The following is a 22,004-nucleotide window of genomic DNA, read 5'->3' as shown; positions in this document are numbered from 1 at the left end:
GAGCTTCCACTTCTGCTCTCTAAAAATCCTGAGAAACAAAGAATGTGTAGACAGTGTTCAACAACTGGTTTTGCTGAACAGCCAAAGGTGGTTTTCTGATTTTAGCCCCCACCTCAAACCAATCTTCCTTACCTCTTATATTCACATTACTCCCATACCTTCCACTACTTTGAAATATCTATAAAAGTTGCTTGTTAAAATTTCTAAAAATAAATTTACACTGGAGATCCAGTGCTAAACTTAGGTGTCCTGTCCTAAAAGCCAAAAAGCAAAGAAGCACAATTACCAAAATAAGTAGCTTATCTTAGTATACCAAACACCCGAGTGCCACTTCAAGGCAGCAGAATACATGGCACTTAATATCCCCAACTGCTCAATAGTCCTGGATTCTAGTCTCTAAGCACTATGCATTTATATCCTGGTAAGGTTTAATACAGAAAAATCAAAATAACAACTGCCAGAAGACATAAGGCATAAAGGTGAGGAGGTTGCAGCTGAATGTGGTTTTGTGATAAATCACAAACTTTCATTCACTAAACTTCCTATAAGTATGGTACTCAACTTCTAGTTTCAAGTTCTATGACCTTCAGAGGAATGCATTTTTATTATGATAAGGGAGTTAGCGATGCTACCTAATAAATCTTAGATAAGTTTGGTGTGTTCATTATGAACCCTAATTATCAGGTTTGGAAATCTCCCCATTTAAATTATTATTCTGAAGAGACTAGTATGTACAGCAAAAGGGATGTACCATCTGGATCTTTGTTCTTTAAAAGAATAAACAGGTTAATGTTTTCATTATAAGGATATTGTTGAGTTGAAGCACAGCTGGCACTCCCTTCTTTCATCTTACAGTTCAACTATGCTTTTCAGAAAAAAAACAAAAAACAAAAAACAGTATTTGTTGCAAGGGCCACAATCACAATGTTTGAGCACACAACCTCATTGGATTCTCTACCACTATGTACAGCACAGGAGAAACCTGGCTGAAAATACGAGTTACTGCTGAAGGATTAACAAATGCCCATGCTTCAGGAAAAAATGTAGGAAGCCACACTACCAGCAGCTTTACACATGCTGGGTGATTTGATTAATGAAGAGAAGAGTATTTGTTTGGCACTTCAGAAGAAGTTGGAGAGAGGGGAGAGGAAGACATCCAGAAGCCAACCTAGTTCATTCACTACCAGGAACAAGACTACCAATTAGGATGTTTGTAAACTGAGGACTTACAGGAAGCCAACTTCTACTTAATAACAAGGAGAGAACCTGGTATCCACTCCTCATTCTGCTGCTTAGCCTACAGCTATGTAACATGGCAGCACCCAGCACAGCTTGGACTTACCTTTTGTTTTCTCAACTCTGTGGGAAGGAAAAAAACAGATGAAGAATGCTTTGAGAGTTAATAAAACCTACATTTGACAGTCTTTGGAAATGAGAACAATATGAAAAAGAACGGAAGGGGTTTGGCAGATAAAGACAATCCCATTTTATCATTTGCGCGTGTACCAGTGTGGTTAGTACAGGGAGACAAGGCTCTGAGCTAGTGCTGAGTAATGCACAAAACCTCCGGTCTCCATCCCCATTTCTGTCCCAAGCTCCTTCTCAGCTGACTCACACCCTGGCCCCCAACTCCCCTCAAGCCACAGGCTCTCCTTTCTTACACCTCCTCACTAAACCATCACCCCACCAGAGGAGCCCACAAAACCTTCCCACACAGCAGAGCTGCCAACACCACACCAAGGCTGGGAAGGATGGACAGCACATGGCACTACCTGAGAAGAACTACTGTGGTTTTATGCAAACCCTGGAAATGTAGTCATAAATAATTTTTAAGTCATTCTCTTGCAGTTAGTGTCCCAACAACAGTTTTTGGACAGGACCATAATCTATTATAAATCAAGATTTGAAAGACCACATCCAGGAACAAGGGAAACTACTGAAGCCACCAGGGACAGAGTTCAAGACTGTTCCATCTGCTTTGCAGGAATCTGCATGCTATCTAAACACATATCCACACGTATACTTTTAAATGTACGTGCATATATATTTACACACACAACACTTAAAAGTTTCTAGCTCAGTTTTATTTACTTGCTTTATGCTAACATTACCTACTTAGGCCTTAAAACCAGCAGCTCGAATTGTACCATCCTCTGCCCAGATAGTGCCAAACATGGGGTCTGCAGCACTCAGGAGCCCAAAGCCCACAGGAGGCTGCTGCTACCCCATCCACATCCACCACCACCCAAAGCCAGGTTCACACAGAGACAAATGCTACAAGCTACCGAGCCAACTGATAATTACAGAATAGCTCCTTAAACAAGCCTTAGTTCTTCTCGAGTGCAAGCATCTGTTTTGAAAAACAAAACAAAACAAAATAAAAAAAAACAGCATATGTACTTGGAGTGGAGGAAAAAGACACCACCACATCTACATGCTTTAGAGAATCAACACCTCCCTTCAGTGCAAGTCTGGGATGTTTTCACATGCAGTAATCTCGGCTCTTCTCAAGCACAAATCTGCAGTCATGGGAGAGCCAGAATTTCAGGCGTACAGCATAAACCAAGTCCTGCCCTCCAATACATATGCATACATATCTCAAACATCAATTGAGGGCCTGCTTTATATGCACGTGTTCATATCTGTATCATTTACACAGGTAAACTGACAGTATATCAAGTGTTTGAAGTAAAGAACCTCCTCCATACCGAGAGGTTCAAAACCAATGTTTAGAGCCCAAGTTAAATGTCATATGACTTGAAAAGGCTAGTGAATACACTCTGCAACTAGCTGGATGAACTTTTGCTTCTTACCATATCACTTCTTACCGTATCATGTTGTGTACATTAAAAAATTTAGAGACATTCGAACTGCTAGCACAGTGAACAATATTTTTTTCCAATTGTCTAGCTATGTTCTACTTCACAAAGAAAGAAATAATAATTACAGATTCTGAATGCATTCCTCTGAATTTGCTAGTAAAAGGTGAAAATCATGGAGAAACTTTACCTGGAGAATAAATTTTTGCTCTTTTTCCAGATAAATGTGAAAAATCACAGAAGGATTTCTAGTTTTGGCTACCTAGCACAGATTTCTCTTTTCCAGTAATATTGGTGAACTGTGCAAATGCCAAGTCCAGAAACAGCAATTCAGAATAGTATCAATTCCCATTCTACATGTTTGTCATGGAAGGAAGTAGATCTATGTATGTTAAATGTTCATCAAACAGAAGGATTCCTACAGCCTCAAAAAAAAAAGTTGCTTTTTGCCACAATTTTCAGCATGCTTTTCTGCATTGTTTTGCTTTTATTTTGGCTTCTTCTACAAAGAAAGAAAGGAAAAATTAAAGTCCACAATAAGTCAGCTCTGAAATAGCAGTGGGTTTGAACTTCTTGAAAATGGTTCAACTGTTTTTACTCATCCAGCTCAAAATCATATCACTGTAGAAACTCTGAAAACTGTATTTGGCAGTGTTCTTCAAGAGCAGTTAAGACAATGGGTTCTTGTTATTTAGTTGGAGTGGAACATTCTGTACGTAGGAAACTTGTGTATATTGTTACTCCAGTGAGAGTAACCTAAGTGTAGCTGAAGAGTTTACAAGCACCAACAATCAGGAAGTACAGCATTTTGCTCTTCAATACTGTGCAAAAAGTAACAAGCTACTGGGTGAGGCAGCAGGTTCTTGTTTTCTGATTTAAAACTAACAAAAAAAAACAACAAAAAAACAGCAGACACACACCACAAGGAGTAGTTTACATTCCGATTGCATTCTGATGTCTCCTTCAAAGATGGGGAAGATTGTAAGAAGTCAGACTGCAAAACCATAGCTGAGAAGAACTGTGAGCTGCTGAATCAGCTACAGCACTCATGGCCCAACCTCACACAAAGCCTTAAAGTATTTTTTTTATTTTTAAATGATGACGATTAGCTTGGCTCTGTTTACAGAACTGCAATTACAAAGAGCTTATTTTGTGATGCTGCTTTAACAATAAAAATTTTTTACTCCAACTCATCGCTTCAGCCAGGTCCGGCAACTCCACTGGTGAGGTGAGCACTGGGCCCAACTGTCAGGATTTTATCTGCTAAATTTCTGTTTGCCTGCTCCTCTACTAAAAATGGTAGCTGGCATAAAATGCAAGGAAAAAAAACTGAAAATCACCAGCTGCAAAGGAAAATCATTCTGTGCATACTGTAGCCTGATGTCTTTGCGCTGCTTTTTTGGTTGGGTCTACCAGCATTTCTGAGAATTCCTTATCTGCAAGTGGGGCTGCCAGTGCAATGTTCACAGCAATGTTCAGGGAGTCTGCTGCCTTGCAACGTGTCTCCTCTCATTCATGTTACATAGATAGGCTTTCACAGCAGACTGATTCACGTGTGAGGAATGTTTGCTAGATATCCCCACAGGGCCCACAGACTGTGGTTACTGCTTTCATTTGCAGCAATCTGAAGATTCATGTTTCTCTCATTAAATCAGTGATGACACATTGAATTGCAGGTCCAGGCATAGACCATGTTCACCATGAACATCTATATGCATACTGTTCATACATGGACATTTTATATTCGTTTGCAATTTGATCATACGTACAGCATAGATATGTCTGTTAATTTCTACAAATATTTACACCATGTCATTAAAAACAAATCTTTACTCTCAAAGGGCAGAAATACCATACTTTCAACACTGCTGGACGTGTTGATTAGCCTCTTACCTGACAACCTTGTAAAGCTTTACACAAGCTGTATTTTATGCACTATGACTTCATGAGTCTTCTCACCATATATAGAAATTAATCACTTGGCTGAAGGACTTTGCAGAACCAGGCCCTGGCTTTGTGATGTTACACTTGATTGAGCAGGGTTTCATTTTATACTTCATGTGGATCTTAAAACCTCTTTGTGTTGCAAATATTTCCTCAAGCTAACCACGGAAATTTGGACTTGGGACTGTATATGCAGGTGAGGTGTATGTGGATTATCTCCTATAATTTGTTAAACGCCATACACATTTTCATTCCTCCCCTTTCCTGTTTTTATCACACAGATGCTCAATGACATGTTTAAGCCTTTTCAAGAGGTCAGAAAGGGAGGGAGGAAGCACAGGTCAAAAAGGGAAGTGATGGGTAAAAGGAAAGGAAAAAACAGAGGCAGTCAGGAAAGCAGTGCAAACAGATGTAATGGCATTCTTTGTTTTCTAAAGAAACATGCTGTACACGTATTACATTATAAAAAGTTAATAATAGAGAGATTATTAAAAATGAAACATTTCAATGACTCAAACAAGAGAAATCGTCATCACTGTCTACTGATTCCAGAAAATAATACTTCAGTGATAGTTCAAACTAAAAAGTCCTCCACTGGTTGGTGTCTAGGTACCCCCAAGGGTGTCCTTCCTTTCTCTTCTACTGCAATACAGTCACGTAACTTCTTAAAACCAGACCTTCTTGGAGCAACTTGTAGCTATCATTAGATAGTAAATAAGTGAATTGCTCTCAGACAAAGCTATTAAGAATGATCAGTCACAGCATAGTTGGAGTAAGATAGCATGAGCTAAAGTATTTTGTTCAGTTTTAACAAGAGTTATACCAACTTTCAGTGGTCCCCTCTATCAAAATACAGTATTTTCATGCTCTGCTGAAGAGAAGATCATTTCCTGTCCTTCTTTAGTCTCCTAGTGCTCTTTTCACCACCAAGCAGACCACCTCTTTCAGTAACTACCAAGTACCAATCATCCACATTGTGTTTGCTAAAAAGCATTTACATGCAAGTGTTTAAATCCTTAAATAATGCAGGATTTTCTTTTCCTGTTATTTAGCAACTAGAACCAATGCTAGGTGACAAAGATAGATCTCCCCATACTCCACGAAGCAGTTTCCAAAGAACAGTTTAGTGCTGTTGAAACACATTTGACCAGCTCTGGTGTCTTACAGCATGCACCAAACAGCAAATGGGGGAGCCTGCTGACTATGTCATGACTGGCACCTTGCAAAACTCTGTTTAAATGATACAAGTAATTCTTGTGAGCCTGAAATGAATGTACGCTACTGACTTATGAGCTTACATCTCATGGCTGATCGACACTGATGTCTAAAGAGGCACAGAAAACTTGTCTGCTGTGATTGAGGTAGACTATAAAATAGGGTGCTTTTTAAGATTGCTCTGACATGCTGTACGCTTCCAGAATAAAAATATCCGAAAGTCTGACAAAATTGTTTGGTATCGGTCACAGTTTCAACAAGTATATTAAGGGGAAACCTTGCTTTTGTAGATAATCAAGTTTAAAAGGTTCTAAATTATGAAATCCAGAAATGACCTTTTCCACTTACCTTAGTGTTCATACAAGATTTTCCACGTTTGTACTCTTTGTGACTTGCTCTTTTATCAAGCTTGTTCCACAAAGCTTTGGCCTTCCATGTGGTTACTCTTGACTTCAGTTTGGTGTAAAAGTTTCTGCTGTCCAAAGGATCTAATTCAAGTTGGCGAGTGAGAATATTAAAAGCCTGAATGGTACCTTTGCATGTTGATGCTTGGACAAAGTTTTCAAATATCTGTCCAGCATGACTGTATTTTTCATCATTGTTTTCCTCCATGTTCTGGAAGAAGTGTTCAAAAGGATTAAGCTGGAGCTCTCGTGCTAGGGTACAGGTAACCAACACTAGCAGGTACTTCCAAGCATGTTATTCCTAGAAAATACAAACATAGGTTATGTTAAAGCAGGTTCTGTGAAAATTAAGCCCATGAATTGCATATCCAATGCAAATATAACAACACAACATATGACTGTTGGACGACAAGGGTATTTAAGATGTGCTAGAAATAAACCTACTTGCACTGTTATGACAAGTACTTCGTGAAGACTGTTACAAAACTCCTACACACAAGTCTATTTCAAAATCAGCCTGCTTCACCTGAAGTCTGAGAATTTTCTTAATTTTTATTCAGTGATAAATGCTAACCATCGGATTAAGAAAAAACAAATGATCAGATGCTTTTCCTAACCAGGATTTAAGTCACAGCAAGTACATCTCTAGCAACATTTTGGTCTTTAGAATCCTTAGAAATCTGCAGCCAAATGTCAACGCTATTCTAGGGAATTTTCTCCTGTTGTACAAGCTAGGGGCAAGAGCACAGCTTATCCAGAGCAATTCAGAACTGGCCCCATCACTTACCACAAGCAAATGCACACAACAGGCTAAGCAGAAACATTATCACAAGGTACACCAGAACTGATGAAACAGTATACAAGTAACCACAGAGAACTCTCCTTTTTCTAACTCTTGCCAAAATGAGAAATGGTTTGGTGCTGTACTGCATGGAAAGGAATTTCATCTCCACACACTAAAAACTGAAGTTACGTGTTTGGAGTCTTACCCTGTCATGTGCTAATGATATAAAGTAATGATGTTTGTCCCACTAAGCTCCGCTGTCTTTTCCTAGTAATGTGATCACTGTTGAACTGTGCCTCATAGTCCAGATAAATACCCTCACACTTTGTAAAAGCAAAGCTATTCTAAATTAACATAAGTTTGCAAGAACTAAAATACTTTCATTGGGGTACTCCCTTATCCTTCCTTAACCTTTCTCTCAAGTCTCTAATGGGGAGTGTCACAGAGTCAGACAAGGTCTGAAAGAAAATATCCAAGTGGATTTCACATTTTCCAAGAGAATTATTATAGGTTATGTGTAAACTTGTTCTCAGAAGTGGGTCTACCTGAACTCAAGTCCTGAGATTTGTCATATATTCGTTTTCTTGCTATTAAAGAATTATCTACCAGCCCAAACAATTAAAAAAACTAAATCAATGCTTGGCTAACCTTCCACATAATTAGTTATTTTGCTAGGAACATCATCTGTTGGCTGACAGTTTTAGAACAAATAGTTAAAGTGCCTTTGAAGTTACACTTTTTAATTTAACACTGTTCACAAACTATTCATTCTCTGCTCACATTTCCTTCACAGAAGAAAAGAGAAAACATAACCACTATATTTAAGTAACGAAGAGACCTACCGTGTCTATCTTACAATCCTCTAATACAGAAAAATATTATGCAACATATTAAAGAGATCCCATGGGGAGATATAAGGAAGCATTTGGAACACTAAAATTCCCTGGCTATGCTCAAAATAAATAACTTTTGTGCACACATCAGTTTGCTGTTGGTTTGTGGGTAAAATAAATTGGCAATGTGAAGAGTTTGTACATTTTCTTATAACAAATGTCATGATTAAATATGTAGTGCCAAGAATAAGTCAGGAAATTTTTGTTTTCCCCTCTGAATACTTCATTTATCAAATGTTCCGTGCCCTTTTCTGAAGAGTTTCATGAAGTACAAACATTTTATATGCCCCAACTTCCAGAAGGTTTAATTTTTCAATAAACTGAGTGCTATGAACTCCCGTTGACTTGAGAGAAGTTGAGGATGTCCAGCACCTCTCCAGGTTCAAGGCCTTGATTAATGAGCACAATTGCATGCTGGCAGGAGACAGCCTGGCTACCAGGACACATGGGCATGGGGGTCCAGGTGTGACACTCACCAGTCCTTGGGAAGGCAGAGATACACAGTGACTTCTGGGTATATAGGCACCCCAGGATTTGAGACCAAATAAAAGAAAAAAAAGATAAAACACTTATGTAACTTCCATATCTGCTGGAGAGATTTTTAACAAAAAGCCAAAGCATTTTTGATTTCACTTCAAGTAATTACAAATAGCTTCTTGGTGACTGTGGAAGTGTCAGTGAAATGCTGCACTATGGCCAGTTCAGCCAAGCGTGTGGTAGCCAGATTAGGTTTTCTTCATGGCTTTACACTTGCATCATTATTGCCGCAGCACCACAAGACTTTGACCTAACAGCCATAAAACAATACTTCCTCCCCACTCTTTTCAATAGCTCACCACAAGATTGTTATCATGCTCATGTAACACAAATATCTTTAAAACTCCAGCATAATTCATAAGAGTTCAATCACAAACTCTCAAATTTAATTTATTTTCTGCACACAGAAAGGAGACTTACAGCCTCAGCTGTTTCCACCCAGCAAGGAAAGGGCCAGGGGGAGCAGGAAGAGAAAAAGCTAAAAAAGCAGAACCATACCTGAAGCAACCTAAAAGGAAAATCAGCAAGTGCCAGGGCTGATATGGTAAAGAGGACAGAGCCAGCAGGAGTCACTGTGGGCAAAGTGAAGGGCAGGGAAACATTTCTAGCTCGATGCAAGCTAGTGGAACCATGTGTTGCATAAGCACACAAACGCACACAGCAGGCCTGGGCTTCCCCTGCCTTTCCTCTGGGGGAAGAGAGCAGCCAAAAGACCTTCCCCAGGCTTAAAACTTTCCTCCTTCAACACTGCAAAGCCGCGACTGAGGCTGTTTTTTATGGGCATGAGATTTTCTCCACATGAATTTCCAAAAGGCTCCCATCTTGTCCATACTGAGAAGCAGCATCTCAGCAGACATTTGCTCATCAGCTGAGCATTTCTCCTTGCTGCGTCACAGTTCATGTTCTCCAAAAAAAGCCAGTCTGCGGTCAGAAAGGCCAGATGACACAGGAGACTCTAGTTACTGGAGTTTCTGGTTTGCTGGAAATACCACTTTTTTTTTTTTTTTTTTTTTTTGCATTAAGACTGTGTTGACAGCAGAGAGGAAAATGGTGCTGTAAGGATATGCAACTCATGGAAAAGTATATGCTTTCTTCTGAGGAGTCAGCAGTATTTCACTGCAGTGTTGTGCATAACTCACTAAAAATAATGCAATGAGGACCAGAAGTTGAATGGAGTAATTAACTACAATAAGTTTTGTGTTCTGTAATCAATTCAAAAACTTAAGATGTAATACATAAGCTGTTTACCTGTAGTGCGAAAAAGGCCAAACAAAAGCATTTGAGGAAAACACAGGAATTCTTAGAGGACCATCATTCACCCTTTTTCCTCCCTCACCATGTAGATCACTAATGTGATGAAATACAGGTCTGAAAATCTCATCAAGGTGAGTATTGAGGCTGAAACCACAACTTATGCTTGTCAAAATGTCTGTTGAACTTCTTCTGGAAACACAAACCGAAAAATATAGTGAAGTTAATTTGAAATTTTACTCAAGTACTGCAATAAAAAATTAGACCACAGAAAAGAAGAGAATTAGCAGGAAAAAGAACTGTTTGTTCAGACTATTAAGTCAGAACTGAAACATACACAGGTTTTGGTAGTTTTGGGCTAAATTCATAGATAACAATACATGTAGGTCCCATGCATGATGCATTAAGTGCATATGAGAACTTGGCTTTCTACAGAGTTTCCCATGCTATTAGGAAGCTCTGGAAGGCTCCCAGACACAAGCTGCAGACACTGGGAAGCAGAAAGGTTGCATTTTTATGCTAAGTTATCCCTTTCTGCCTCCAATCAGGGAGGAAACAGGAATGTCACATGAGAGAACTTGACAACTACTGTTCATCCCTGGTGTCTACCCAAGGAGAAAGTTTAAAAAATTGGAGAAAGGACAGAAAGAAAGTGGAAATTAAAGCAATGGTGCATGTACAGACATACCTATGAAAGCAAATGCCTGAAGTCTTGGCTAATGCTTCCTTTTTGTGGAACAAGCTCTATTGCTACAGAGAATTTTGAGAGTAGCAAAAGTGTTAGGATAATTTCATGAATTATCACTCCCTAAATTGATGTACAGAGCAAGGTTCACATCCGCACATGAAACCCTTCAGCATAATACAGCAAACAAAGTTGACGTACAGGAGTCATTAAATGAAAACGACTAACTTTTGACAATAATAACATGGTGAAGCACTTGCCAACAGTGTTTTGAGGCAGTATGTTCTCAAAATTATTATTTTTTTGGAGGCTTAGTTGCCCTATTGGAGAGATAATGACCACTAATTTTAAACTTCCAGCACATTCAAGTCCTAGTGCTCTTTTTCTAATGCTTGAGAACAAGTTCCTCAGGGAGATTGGAAAGGAATTAAATTCCTAGCATTTCAATACTACTAATCCCAATTCTGTTTTCAATACAGCCCTAATTCTGCTATGTTTACCGAGAGCAAATTCTTTTAAGACTTTAGTTTGGCATGCAGGCTACAATACATTTACTGTTTGCTTAAGGTTAAAAACATCATCAGAAATGAAAAAGTAGATTCTGCAGCATCTGTAGTACTTGTTTACTTTGGCGCTTCTTCATCATCAGTAAAAACTGCAGTATTTCTGCTCTCTTCCCTAATACAATTGTCTAAAATCTCAGCATCATTATGGTAAGTGACATTTGCACATGAAACTGACTGTATTATGGACCACATAGGCTTTTCCACTTAGTTTCTACTCACACTAGACACTTTGCTCTCATGGTGGTCATTTTAAATACAAATATTTCTATCTGGAAGAAACACAGCTTTTTGGTGGTTTGGTTTCTTTGCATGTTTTCCTGGAATTGACATTATGTGATTCTAGTAACAACTGAATCTCTCCCTTGTTTTGCTTATAAAACCAGTTAAAACACCAAAGTACATTTGCCTAAAATACTTGCTTTTTTATTGGTAACAAAGAGAAAACGCATTTCTTGAGACACACAACCCTCACAGAAACATCAATGAACAGAAATCGCTTCTGAACTAAGCCTCATGAACAGACTTTCTATAGAAACAGCTAAATTCTTTTTCTGTATTTTTTATAAAGAGCTGAATTCCACAGAACTACTGCAAAATAACTTCTCAGGCCAAGTGTGGAATTCAAAACAGTTCCTACCGAGACTCTGTGCCTGTGAACTTACAAGGTTACCGTACATGCTATCAGCTTGTTTTACCGAAGTCATACGAGACATTTCAAACAGCCTTCCAAACGTGTGCTGCTGTGCTGATTTAACCTGCTAGATCTGGCACCAGTCTAGAATAAAATAGAGCTGGAAGCATGGGCACGAGCTGTGAATATTTCTGATGCATACACAGGAAGAATAAAACTAAATGATCTACCAGTAGGATTTGATCTGCCACACAGATTAAGTCACACTGCACACATTTTAAAGTTGAAGACTTTAAAAATAGTCCGATTTGTTTCTTGATGTTACTGGTCTGACGTTTCCAGTTTTACAGTGAGAATATGCTAAATCATTGACAGAAAAATGAGATCAATCCCTTGAGCCTGCAGTTTGCATGTGCCTCCATTCATGCAAACATACAACGTTGGCATGGACAAGGCGTGTGGTGCTGCCTGAGGCCTGCATGTGTAATCCCAGAGACGGAAGCTCAAACATCTGCACCTGCACCTCCACCACTTTTGGTGGCCACCCTGCATTTGCTCTGTCATACGGCCACTCTTGCAATGCAGAATTCAGACAAAATTAAACAGAAAATTTGCAATTGTGTGGGTTGCACCATTCTGCCACCTGCACGAGAAGTCCTGTCCTGGATGCATCACTGAAACCCCCAGGCACTCATTTTGCAGAACATGGGCACAAGTATTTCAAATGAACAACAACACATATTTTTTCAGGTATCTATATGCAGCATGTACTCAAACTACTGATCAGAAATACAGATATATGTAAAACCCATTTCTCAGAAAATAATTATTTTTTTCCTAGCAATGGTGTTATACTACATATACCATCAGAAACTGCAACTCTAAACTTTTAAGTTAAATGGTTTTGAGGGAAAAAGATTCTCTAACCCAATTATTATTCTTTGGTGTTAGCACAACAAAGATAGTATATTTGTTTTACGCAGATTCTGACTTAAATACATTTAAGTGCTGCTTATATCTTTATTATCTGGTTTTAATTCATGTTTTACTCAAAATACAGAACAAAACTATGCAATGTAAGTTTTTACTGTTACAGTTACTTTATACAAATGTTTTATGATCAATTCTGTTTCCCTGATATCAATTACTGTTTCATATGGTAAACACCTGCAAAACAGGTTCTGTCCTTCAGCATCTGTTTCATAAACCTTCTTTTTAACTAGAAAAAGAGGCATGTTGAAGCACAACGAAAACTCAGCATATGTAGACAGATCATCTTAAGGCTATTTCAGGCATGCTGCCCATATACAAATACTGAGATCTGAACCAAACAATAACCTAAGGAGGGTAAAGAATCCTAAAGAATAGACTAAGGAAGCTTAAAGAATCTAAATTTCCTCAAGTAGGAAAGATGTGTGTCCCAGCTGCAAGCTGCATAGTAACAGTCATTAGCACAAACCTGCTAAAACAAAGGCTGGCTTCTTCCATGGAACTCCAGAAACACCAAGCTTTTGTAACAACCTTACAGGGACCATCAGAAATTACAACAGAGCCTAAAACATGATTATGGGAACACTGTTGCTGCTCTTTGGGCACCATTATGGGGCAAAGGTTAAGGTGAGGCCCCCACTGTACAAGCTAGTAGGTGCTCTTTGCTGTAGCAATTTGTTATTTTGATTTGCCCAGGTTTGCCCAGAGCTTGTTTGTCTGACATAGGTTCACAGGCTATACCCTGAGGTAGGAAAGCAGAAATTCACATCTTACATCATTTTGGGAAGGATTTAAAAACAAACAACAAAGCAGAACAAAAAAACCCTTGAACCTGGGTGCATTAAACCTTGGATGTATTTTTATCTAGCAAGAGCATCCCCATGCATGTGCACAATGGAGTGCATTCAGATATACTCAAGGTTTTTACATATCATTACAGCTGAAATCAGCTGTAAACTTAAGCCTGACAGTCATCTGGGCTTGCCACATACCCTAACGCCTTCAGGCAGGAGGGTGGTCTGAAAAAAAATGTGAACAAGTTCACAGTGATGATACTTATCATGAGCAATAATTTACTGCTGATTCCTTATGATGAGTCATTTCCCGTTAAACTATGCGTGTGCAAGAAATAAATTCAATGGCTAGTAAACCAGGACCATACACGCAGGTCACTTCATGTACGCATGAGCTGCACTCGAACATGCAACTTCAGTCATTGACTTAGTTTCTTTGCCCAAAAATTATGCTTTCCTAAATAGAGTTAGTAAGCAGGATGGACAGATAATATTTCATGAAACAAAAGTACTAATACAGGACAGGCTGATTTTGCAAGAATTGTTCATTGATCAGAATCAGGTAAAAACCTAATGCTCAGGATCTGGTTCTCTTTTCTTCATACCATCCCCTGCATATTTTCATATGCACCAGTCTCCTTTGTAAGGCACAGTGGAGATGATCAGAATTTTAACAGTCACAGAGAACCATAACATTTGGATGAATATAAATTTCAGAGAATTTAGAATTTAGTTGGCCAAGATTAATGCACACCTAAGGGTCTAATTGCTTCGTGAGTTTTCTAGATATACATTTAAACAGAAAAAAGTATTCAACTTGGTGGGTTGTGGTTGTTACTGTTTTGTTTGCTTGTTTTTGAGACAGCAACTTATAGTGAGTATTTAAAAACTGTTATTTCTAATGGAGTCATAAAAGGTTTATTAAAGGGTCCCAAGTTTCCATATAGTAAATATATTCGCAGAAAACTTTAGGTGATTAAGCCACATTCATTAGGGGGTTAATGTTATACATAAACAAGATACTAAAACCTCACTCTTGTTTAGACTGGTTACAAGAAAACATTTTTCAGTGCTGCTGTAGTAGATTAGAAACACAATATAAACAACAGTAGAAAGTTTATGCTGATGTTTTTCCTAGGTCGGGATCACAAGAGAGAAAGAAGAAGTATGCCATAAGGAATTTAACATCAGCCAGCAAGTAAGCACACCTCTCAAGAAAAGACACCTGTTATTCAAGTTAAATGATGTTATGAGAGAACTGTCAGTGAAAACAGTTAAGTGGACAAACCTTAAGCTCTTTGCAAATCCTGCCTTGTTTTTCCTGTGATGACATGATTTCAAGATCACACACTAGAACAGCTGAGGTATAACAACTTAGCACAGAACAGGCGGTGGGTTGGATGGTTAATCAGCACAAGATTTTTTACTTTTGGTATGATGCTAGGAGTCTGACAGCTTCAGACAGCAAGTAACTTTACAGTTCAGCTACTATAGTCACATTCAGAAGGGAGGCGGCAGATCCAGGTGTGCTGAGCAGGGGTGCAGGGGACGCAGAGACCATGCCACTCGGTGCTGCACAGCCCCAGCACCGCACTCCCACTCGCAGCCCCACGTCCTCCTCTCTGCTCCTTACCTCCAAGCCACAGGGAAAACTGATAGCACAACTGTGTCTAAGAAGCATGAAAAAATGCATACCCACCAGCTGACAGAGTCAGGTCAGCAAAATCCCTTGTGTTGATGCATCTATACCAACAAAATTGAGCCACATTTAGAGGCAGTGGTTCCTCTAATAGAGCTGTCCCTTTGTATGCAAGGAGACATAATTATGGAGGTAAATACACCGTGAATAAAAGAACAAACGCATAGACCAGGAAAAAGCAGACTCTTAGTCAGCAGTCATGGAAATCATCTCACTTTGAGAACAGGGATAATCCAGAAGACTGGGCAGTGAGATGGGCTGTGAGCTTACACAGCAGTGCCCGGGGAGGTGCTGACACATGTCCAGCACTTCTCCCAAGCAGAGAGCGTGAGGCAAAGAGGCCACCAGCCTCCACAACTTACTACTTGCTCCTGTGGGAGCCCCATGTACCCAGACACAGCTGTCCCCTTCCTGGGGCCACTCAGCCCAGGGGGCTACAGGGTAGACAACAGCAATCAGCACTGCTGCTCAGACTAAATTGCCCAAAGACATTCTCTGGAGAGACCATAAAGTGCCTTGCAGTGAGGGAGCAGCGGATACCAAAGTGAGACTGTCTTTTGTTTCCCCTTGGGATTTCTGTGAGAAAGGACAGAGAAACTGGTTGTTTTATTATTTTTTTTTAAACCAAAACCATGAAGTGATAGCTATGCTGAAGCAAACTGCCCAGGGTTTGTCTGAGGGAAAAGAGGGAGGAAAAAGAAAGGCACCAACAGAATACCTTCAAAAAGTTCTCAGGAGTACATTGCAGAGTGTGGATCTCTGGTTCATGTATCTTCTCTCTAATACATTTCCCTCTCGTTACTGGGGCTGTGGCAATTACCCAGGAGCTGAACAGGGGGAAGAAACAGTGCAAGAGCTCCAAGACACCAAGGGCTGCAGGCCTCAGTAATTCATTTGGCAGAGCTGCCTTCATCTGTAGACATCAGACTTTCAGATCAGTAACCAGGATTAATCCACTGAAAACACAGACAGTACTACACTGCCAATAATAAAAGAAATAAAACATTCTGAGCAATATTTTCATATGTATATATACACCCACTTTTAGGAACCATGTTCAGCTGTTATCATTTGAAAATGCGAGCTAGAACACACTACTTCCTATGGCTTATAAAGGTATTAAGATTATCTGTTGCTCTGAAATATATGGGAACTGCAATTAAGCTAGAGAAAGCAAAAACAAAAACAGCAAAGTAGTTTTGAGTTACAGCTGATAGGCTCCTTGGCTAGAATACTGTCAGATCACCACCAAATACCAGCCACTGATCAACACTGGAAACTGTGAGGAAGCACCCAGAGAAGTCAGCCAGAGGGTGGTGGAAAACCAGAAAACTTAGGTTGAACACCAAACTATGCTCTAGGGGACGTTTACATGAGAAGACAAAAAAGAAAATTTACTTGGATTGCTTAATTAACGTTTTCTTTTTCTGGTCCTTGTAAGATGGACCCATAGTTACCAGAATAGATTAGAAAAGACACTGCTTCTCAAAGTAGAAGCAGATATTTTTGGAAGAAAATATAAAGTACAATTTCTACCATCTCCCAAAAACTGGGGAAAAACAAAGTACAAACAGACAACAACAACAACAAAAACAAAACAAAAAAAAATCCCAAGAGTTAAAAAAACATCATCCATTTCTGCTGCAGAAAAACCTCAAAACAACAAAATACATCTCAAAACATTATTTGGGAGGAAATCAGAAAAAAAATAATAGTGGTAATAAAATGTTAGGAAGCAATCCCTTCAAAAAAGCTTTGAGGGCAGAATATAATTAAGCAGTATCAGAAATGATGACGAATATATCATTGCTTTCACAAGGCAAGCTGAGAAATGGTCAGTTAGAATTAAATTAGGATTCATCTTCTCCAGTACAGAGAAGTATTACTAGAACATGTGAAACACCAAGAGAGCATTTAGTAGTAATTGTTCATCATATACATTTCAAAGACCTGTTCCAAAGGCCTGGGGTTTAAACTCTGTCCTGTGAACAGTAGTGAAGATCAACAACAGTGGATGCATCTTCTTAGGCTTAAGCATGTAAAAGATGACTAATGAAGAGTCTGACGATAACATTTGTTATTACAGTTCTTTCATATATAGCTCAAACTACTTTAATATTGCTCAACTTTTAGCAACTAATCAAGAAGAGAGAGAACTGACTGTCAGATAAAAGAGGCAGAGAAACAATTTTGGATATAACATACTCACAAAAGAAATATGGTGAAGTTCTTAGCTTTACAAATATGATTAAAACACACACACACACACACACACATATTCAGTACTGAGACTGCAACATTACATTGGCTTGGACTTGTACCTGGTTACACATCAGCATAGATTTCTCCCTCTCTCCTGCATACAGGTAAGCAGTATGACTTTTATTTCACCGAAATACGCAAACAGATCTTTATCTAACTAACTGCAAGGTATCATGCTTTAGTTCACTGGGAATAGAGCTAACTAATGCCCTGATACAGTGGGTGCCTTACTATTGGGGTTGAGTATTAACATAACCAGTGCCCCAAGAGCAACGTTGCACAAACCAGCATAGACTTTGTAGCAGCATCTTTCAAAAGAACATCACTACACAGGGTTCCGAGTGCTCATAAACCCAGGAGAACAGCACAGACAGCCTTGACTTGTGCTGCACTTTCTTCGCCTTTTAATTACAGACTGCAGTGATCAGTGTTTGGCATCTCACTCTGCCACTGCCATACCAAGCCTACCTTCTGGACTCAGCATCAGCATGCAGGTGGCTGATGATGGAGAGGTGCAGACAGAACAGGGTGGATCCACGTTCGGAGCAGCCCCAATTCTGTTATCCCTCCCTTCACAGCACAACAATGGATGCTGGTGAGGATGGGCAGCTGAAGGACCCCCATTTAACACTACTGACTTCACTACTCTGCTGCAAAGAAAACCCACATTGACAGAAATGCCCCTAAAGATCATTTACCACTTCGTGAAGCGTTGATGGACTGGGGGGGATGATATATATAAATAACGAGGAAACTTTAGAGGTACCGTCAGACACTTTTTGCTTTCTAGCTTAGACTTTAAAAAAAAAACAAAAAAACAAACAACAAAACACAGATACACAAAATGTTTTGCTCCAAACAGTTGCTTGGCACTGCTGCTTGGATTACTAAAGGCAATGAGCAAGTGATAAACAGCGTGAAGATGCCCTCTGAAATAAAAGCTGAACCATGACAAAATGTAAAATTGCAGCATTTCCCCTTTCAGTTTTGAACTTTAGTTAAAAACAGGTTTTTCAGTATACACTGCACCCAAAGGCATGTGATCACAATTCTGGTTCAGGTATTGTGCTCTTACTGCATGGGAAGGGGGGGAGCACACACAGTTGGCACACCAGGACCAAATGATATAATTTGCACAGTATGAGCTCACTCCCCTCAAAAAAGAGAGTAAACATACAACCTAAACCTCAAATTAAATTATCTCTGAGGAAGAAGCATAGGACAAGTTTAAAATGAGCTTATATCAGCTCTGAAAGCAGTATGTTCAGGGAATGGTGCTTCCTTTTCCATCTAAGTCACACTACAGTGGAATACTATCTGAACAAAAACTCTCAAACCAGTAGCCAAAGGAGAAAAATAAAATTTGAAAAGCACAGTAGTATGAAAAAAGCTTGTATAGGAGTCAAGAGATTTCCATAACGCATTTCTACATCAGAAACCCTTGCAAAAAGCAGCCAGGAAGTGACTGCAACAGTCACAAATCCATTTCTTTAAGGTATAGCATGCAAGTTTTCACCCCTGCCCTCCTTCCTGCCCAGCACAGATCAGCATCAACTACATTAAGTTCAAATACTCCAGAACCTCCCCTCTGCACAGATTAACACAGCAAAGGCTTTGAACTTCAGTGCCTCTTTGGTGGTGTTTCCAGCAGCCAGGAGGATGAGAGGGTTTTCAGACCTCATGTTTCTATCAAAGCTAAACTGAGCTCAAATTCTTCACTGATGCTATCAACTTCAGGGAGCTCCTTTCAAACGAGGTCCATCAGACATACTGCCATCTGCATCAAAGGAAAACTGGCTCCTTTCTGGCCAGATTAACCTGCTACCTTTAACTGCCACATTTAAAACTACATACACGCACACCCAAGGATATATTACAGTGCTTGTGCTTGCGAATGCACATCCCAGGGTTCCTGCTGCTACTAATGATGTGAAGCTTTTCAGGAAACTTGTTTGTCGTATTTCGCACAACGGTTTGTATGTGTTCTGTGACCCAAAGTCCTCCCACCCCATCACCTGTAGTCAGGGCTTTCTCATCTCTGCCTGTTGCTGACCACCAGTCCTGGCTGTGACCCATGCACTGCTTCTGGGGGAGCAGCACAAGTACTCCAAGAAAAAATTCAAAACAACCAAGTATTTGCTTATCAGATGCCCTAAAGCTGCAAGTCAGTTTGTGCAGAACAGTTTATTCCTAGTTTTTCATGATGGATATTGAGAACTTCTCAGTTATTTGTATCAGTGGGAAAAATAAGCTTAAGATGCTATACATTTGCATTAAGTAAGGAGACTAAAGGAAACTGTAAAGAAGTTACAGATGCTAAACTACTTCTGTGGCCACTACAATCTCTCCTCTTGTTGCCCATAGAATGTGCACATGAAACACTGCTTTGAATACATAAAGCTGGTCTAAGAGATTACTGGGGGGAAAAAAGTGCAGAAGGCACTTCATTGGCTTCCTAACATCCAGTGTATCAAATAATTGTGAATCAACTTCTACAGAATACATTTCTCCGAGGCATCTTGGCAGCGTACAGCAAGGCACAGACAATTCACCTTGGTGTTTTCAGATCAGATTGTGTTCTACATAGGTCAGTACATGAACTGGGCAAAAAGCACCCTTTCTTCCTAAAACCAGAAGTTTTGTGCAGGACCCCAGCAGCCATCTTCCAGCAGCTGGGGCAGCTGTGCTTACCTGATTACCCCTTTACCTTTGGACAGATCTGTACCAGCAGGGCTGCTCCAGAGCTGCCATGTCTCACAGCGCTGTGGCAATGGTCTATTAATTAAAGGTCTTTTAACCAGCAGGTTAAAAGGTCAGGTTTGAGGACTGGTAAATCTGCTTACAGCACACACCCAACAGGCAAGGCCAGCAATCTTAACCAAACACCTTCAGCACAGCCACTACTAACCTACCTCCAGTTCTCTGGACCTACAAAATGCCCGAGCAGGTGGGAGAAGTGCACCATGCTTGCAGCTGCTACTTTTACAGAGGAGTCCCTCAGCCCCTGACAGCCTGCCATATCCTAATAGGCACAAATACTTCCCATGATAAGAGGCACAATAAACCCAGTATGCTTCCAGTTCCCCACAGAAAACCCAGATTGCTAGCAACAGGTACCAACACAACTACAACAGGAGTTCCCAAATGAATTTCACCACATTTTTGCCTGCAAACTATTTTTTGATCCCTACATGGTTGCTCACTCACATATCTCATGGCATAAGGCTGAAATTTTACTGCTGGAATTTTTATCCCAAGAGGTAGGAATATAATCTAGAATATAGACTTAGAGGAGAAAAAAATAATGGGAAGAGGAACAGGTAAAGGCAAAAGATCTGAATGAGCAAGTAAAATACAATTTTGGTGGAAGAAAAATATCTTTGGTGCAAGTCTTGCTGCCACTTCCTTGCTTACAGAAAGTTACAGCTGCTGTAACTGACACTGACAAAAACCTTCAGGTCAAAGCACCTTGAGTGAAATTTTTAAACATGTTCTAAAAGAAGAAAGTTCAGCTGTTTCCACCTTCCCTTAGCATTGAGAAAAGGTTATCATTACACTGCCACTGCTATAAAATGAATGCAGTCATCTACAATTGCACCACAGAGATGGCTCTGCTGAGAACAGGGGAGGGACTGCACCTGCTGGGGTGTGCCAGGTGAAACTCATTGGCATCACAGCATATGACTAAGCAGGTATTCTGGTACATCAGTACTCAACCACTGATGTAAAAATAAAAGGTAATTTCTTCCTATTTCACCCCCGCCCCTAAAATACAACAAAAAAAGTTACCTGTATGAAAAGAGACAGAACATTGGAAATGATGTTTAAGAAAACTTAATAGGAAAAAAAAAAAAAAAACAAAAAACAAAAAAACAACCACCACCACTCTACTTTGTAGAAGTTCCAGTAATTCTCTCTTTCTCACATGCATTTTCAATAAATTTTGCATGGGGGTTAACATACTGGCTATAGGACAGACAGGTAGATAGATAGAAAAGGAAGGCCTTCACATTCTTTGTTTATCCATATATTACTTCAGCAGAGCCAATAAAACTGAAAAGAAGTCATCCACAGGCTTTGTGATCTAGGAGAGTGAGAAGTTAGTCACAGACCAATATTTACTTCTTGTATGCAAATACAGACCTGCTGCACTATATATGACATTTATTTATTTACCTTAGAAATCAGTGAACTAACAGTGACACTTAAATCATTATATAGCTATTTTCCAGATTATATTGGTAGCTATATTAGCTTGAGGTTTCAAATGAGCCAGAGCACCTTAGGCACAGGTATCCTCTTAAGTCTACGTCAGTCATCTCCCGCTGAACATTTTACTTGTCGAAGAACCCACATCTTTACCTTAAAGAGCAAAAGAGTTTCATATCTACATAATTTTGTAGAACTACCTGCTTTACCTGGCCACCTGAAGGATGCATGTAAACCCATTAGAAAAAGCTGAGTCAAGAAGCTGTCAACAAACAGTGCTAATTCATTTGTGTACTTTGCTGCCAGGTTGAATGTTGGAGG

General features: G+C 39.6%; 1 protein-coding gene across 22 annotated transcripts in view; it reads right to left on the bottom strand.

Annotated features, from left to right (window-relative positions):
- The window catches only part of MICAL2 (microtubule associated monooxygenase, calponin and LIM domain containing 2), a 162,070-nt gene that overhangs the window by 95,393 nt on the left and 44,673 nt on the right, over positions 1-22,004 (bottom strand). For 21 of the 22 annotated variants that reach the window (XR_014317528.1, XM_082760776.1, XM_082760762.1 and 18 more), the window contains one exon: positions 6,327-6,683. Coding sequence is in view for 21 of the 22 variants with exons in the window: in XM_082760776.1 (XP_082616902.1) it covers positions 6,327-6,590 (264 nt within the window). In the remaining variant the exon portion in view is untranslated. Of the gene's footprint in view, positions 1-6,326; positions 6,684-8,535; positions 8,570-9,844; positions 9,901-22,004 lie in introns of those variants that run through there. The other variant, XM_082760778.1, reaches the window with a different exon arrangement.

This window comes from Aythya marila (genome assembly GCF_965140915.1).
Source record: "Aythya marila genome assembly, chromosome: 5".
Taxonomy (NCBI): domain Eukaryota; kingdom Metazoa; phylum Chordata; class Aves; order Anseriformes; family Anatidae; genus Aythya; species Aythya marila.
The sequence above is the reverse complement of the archived record's forward strand: the minus strand, read 5'-3'. Positions and strand labels throughout refer to the sequence as shown.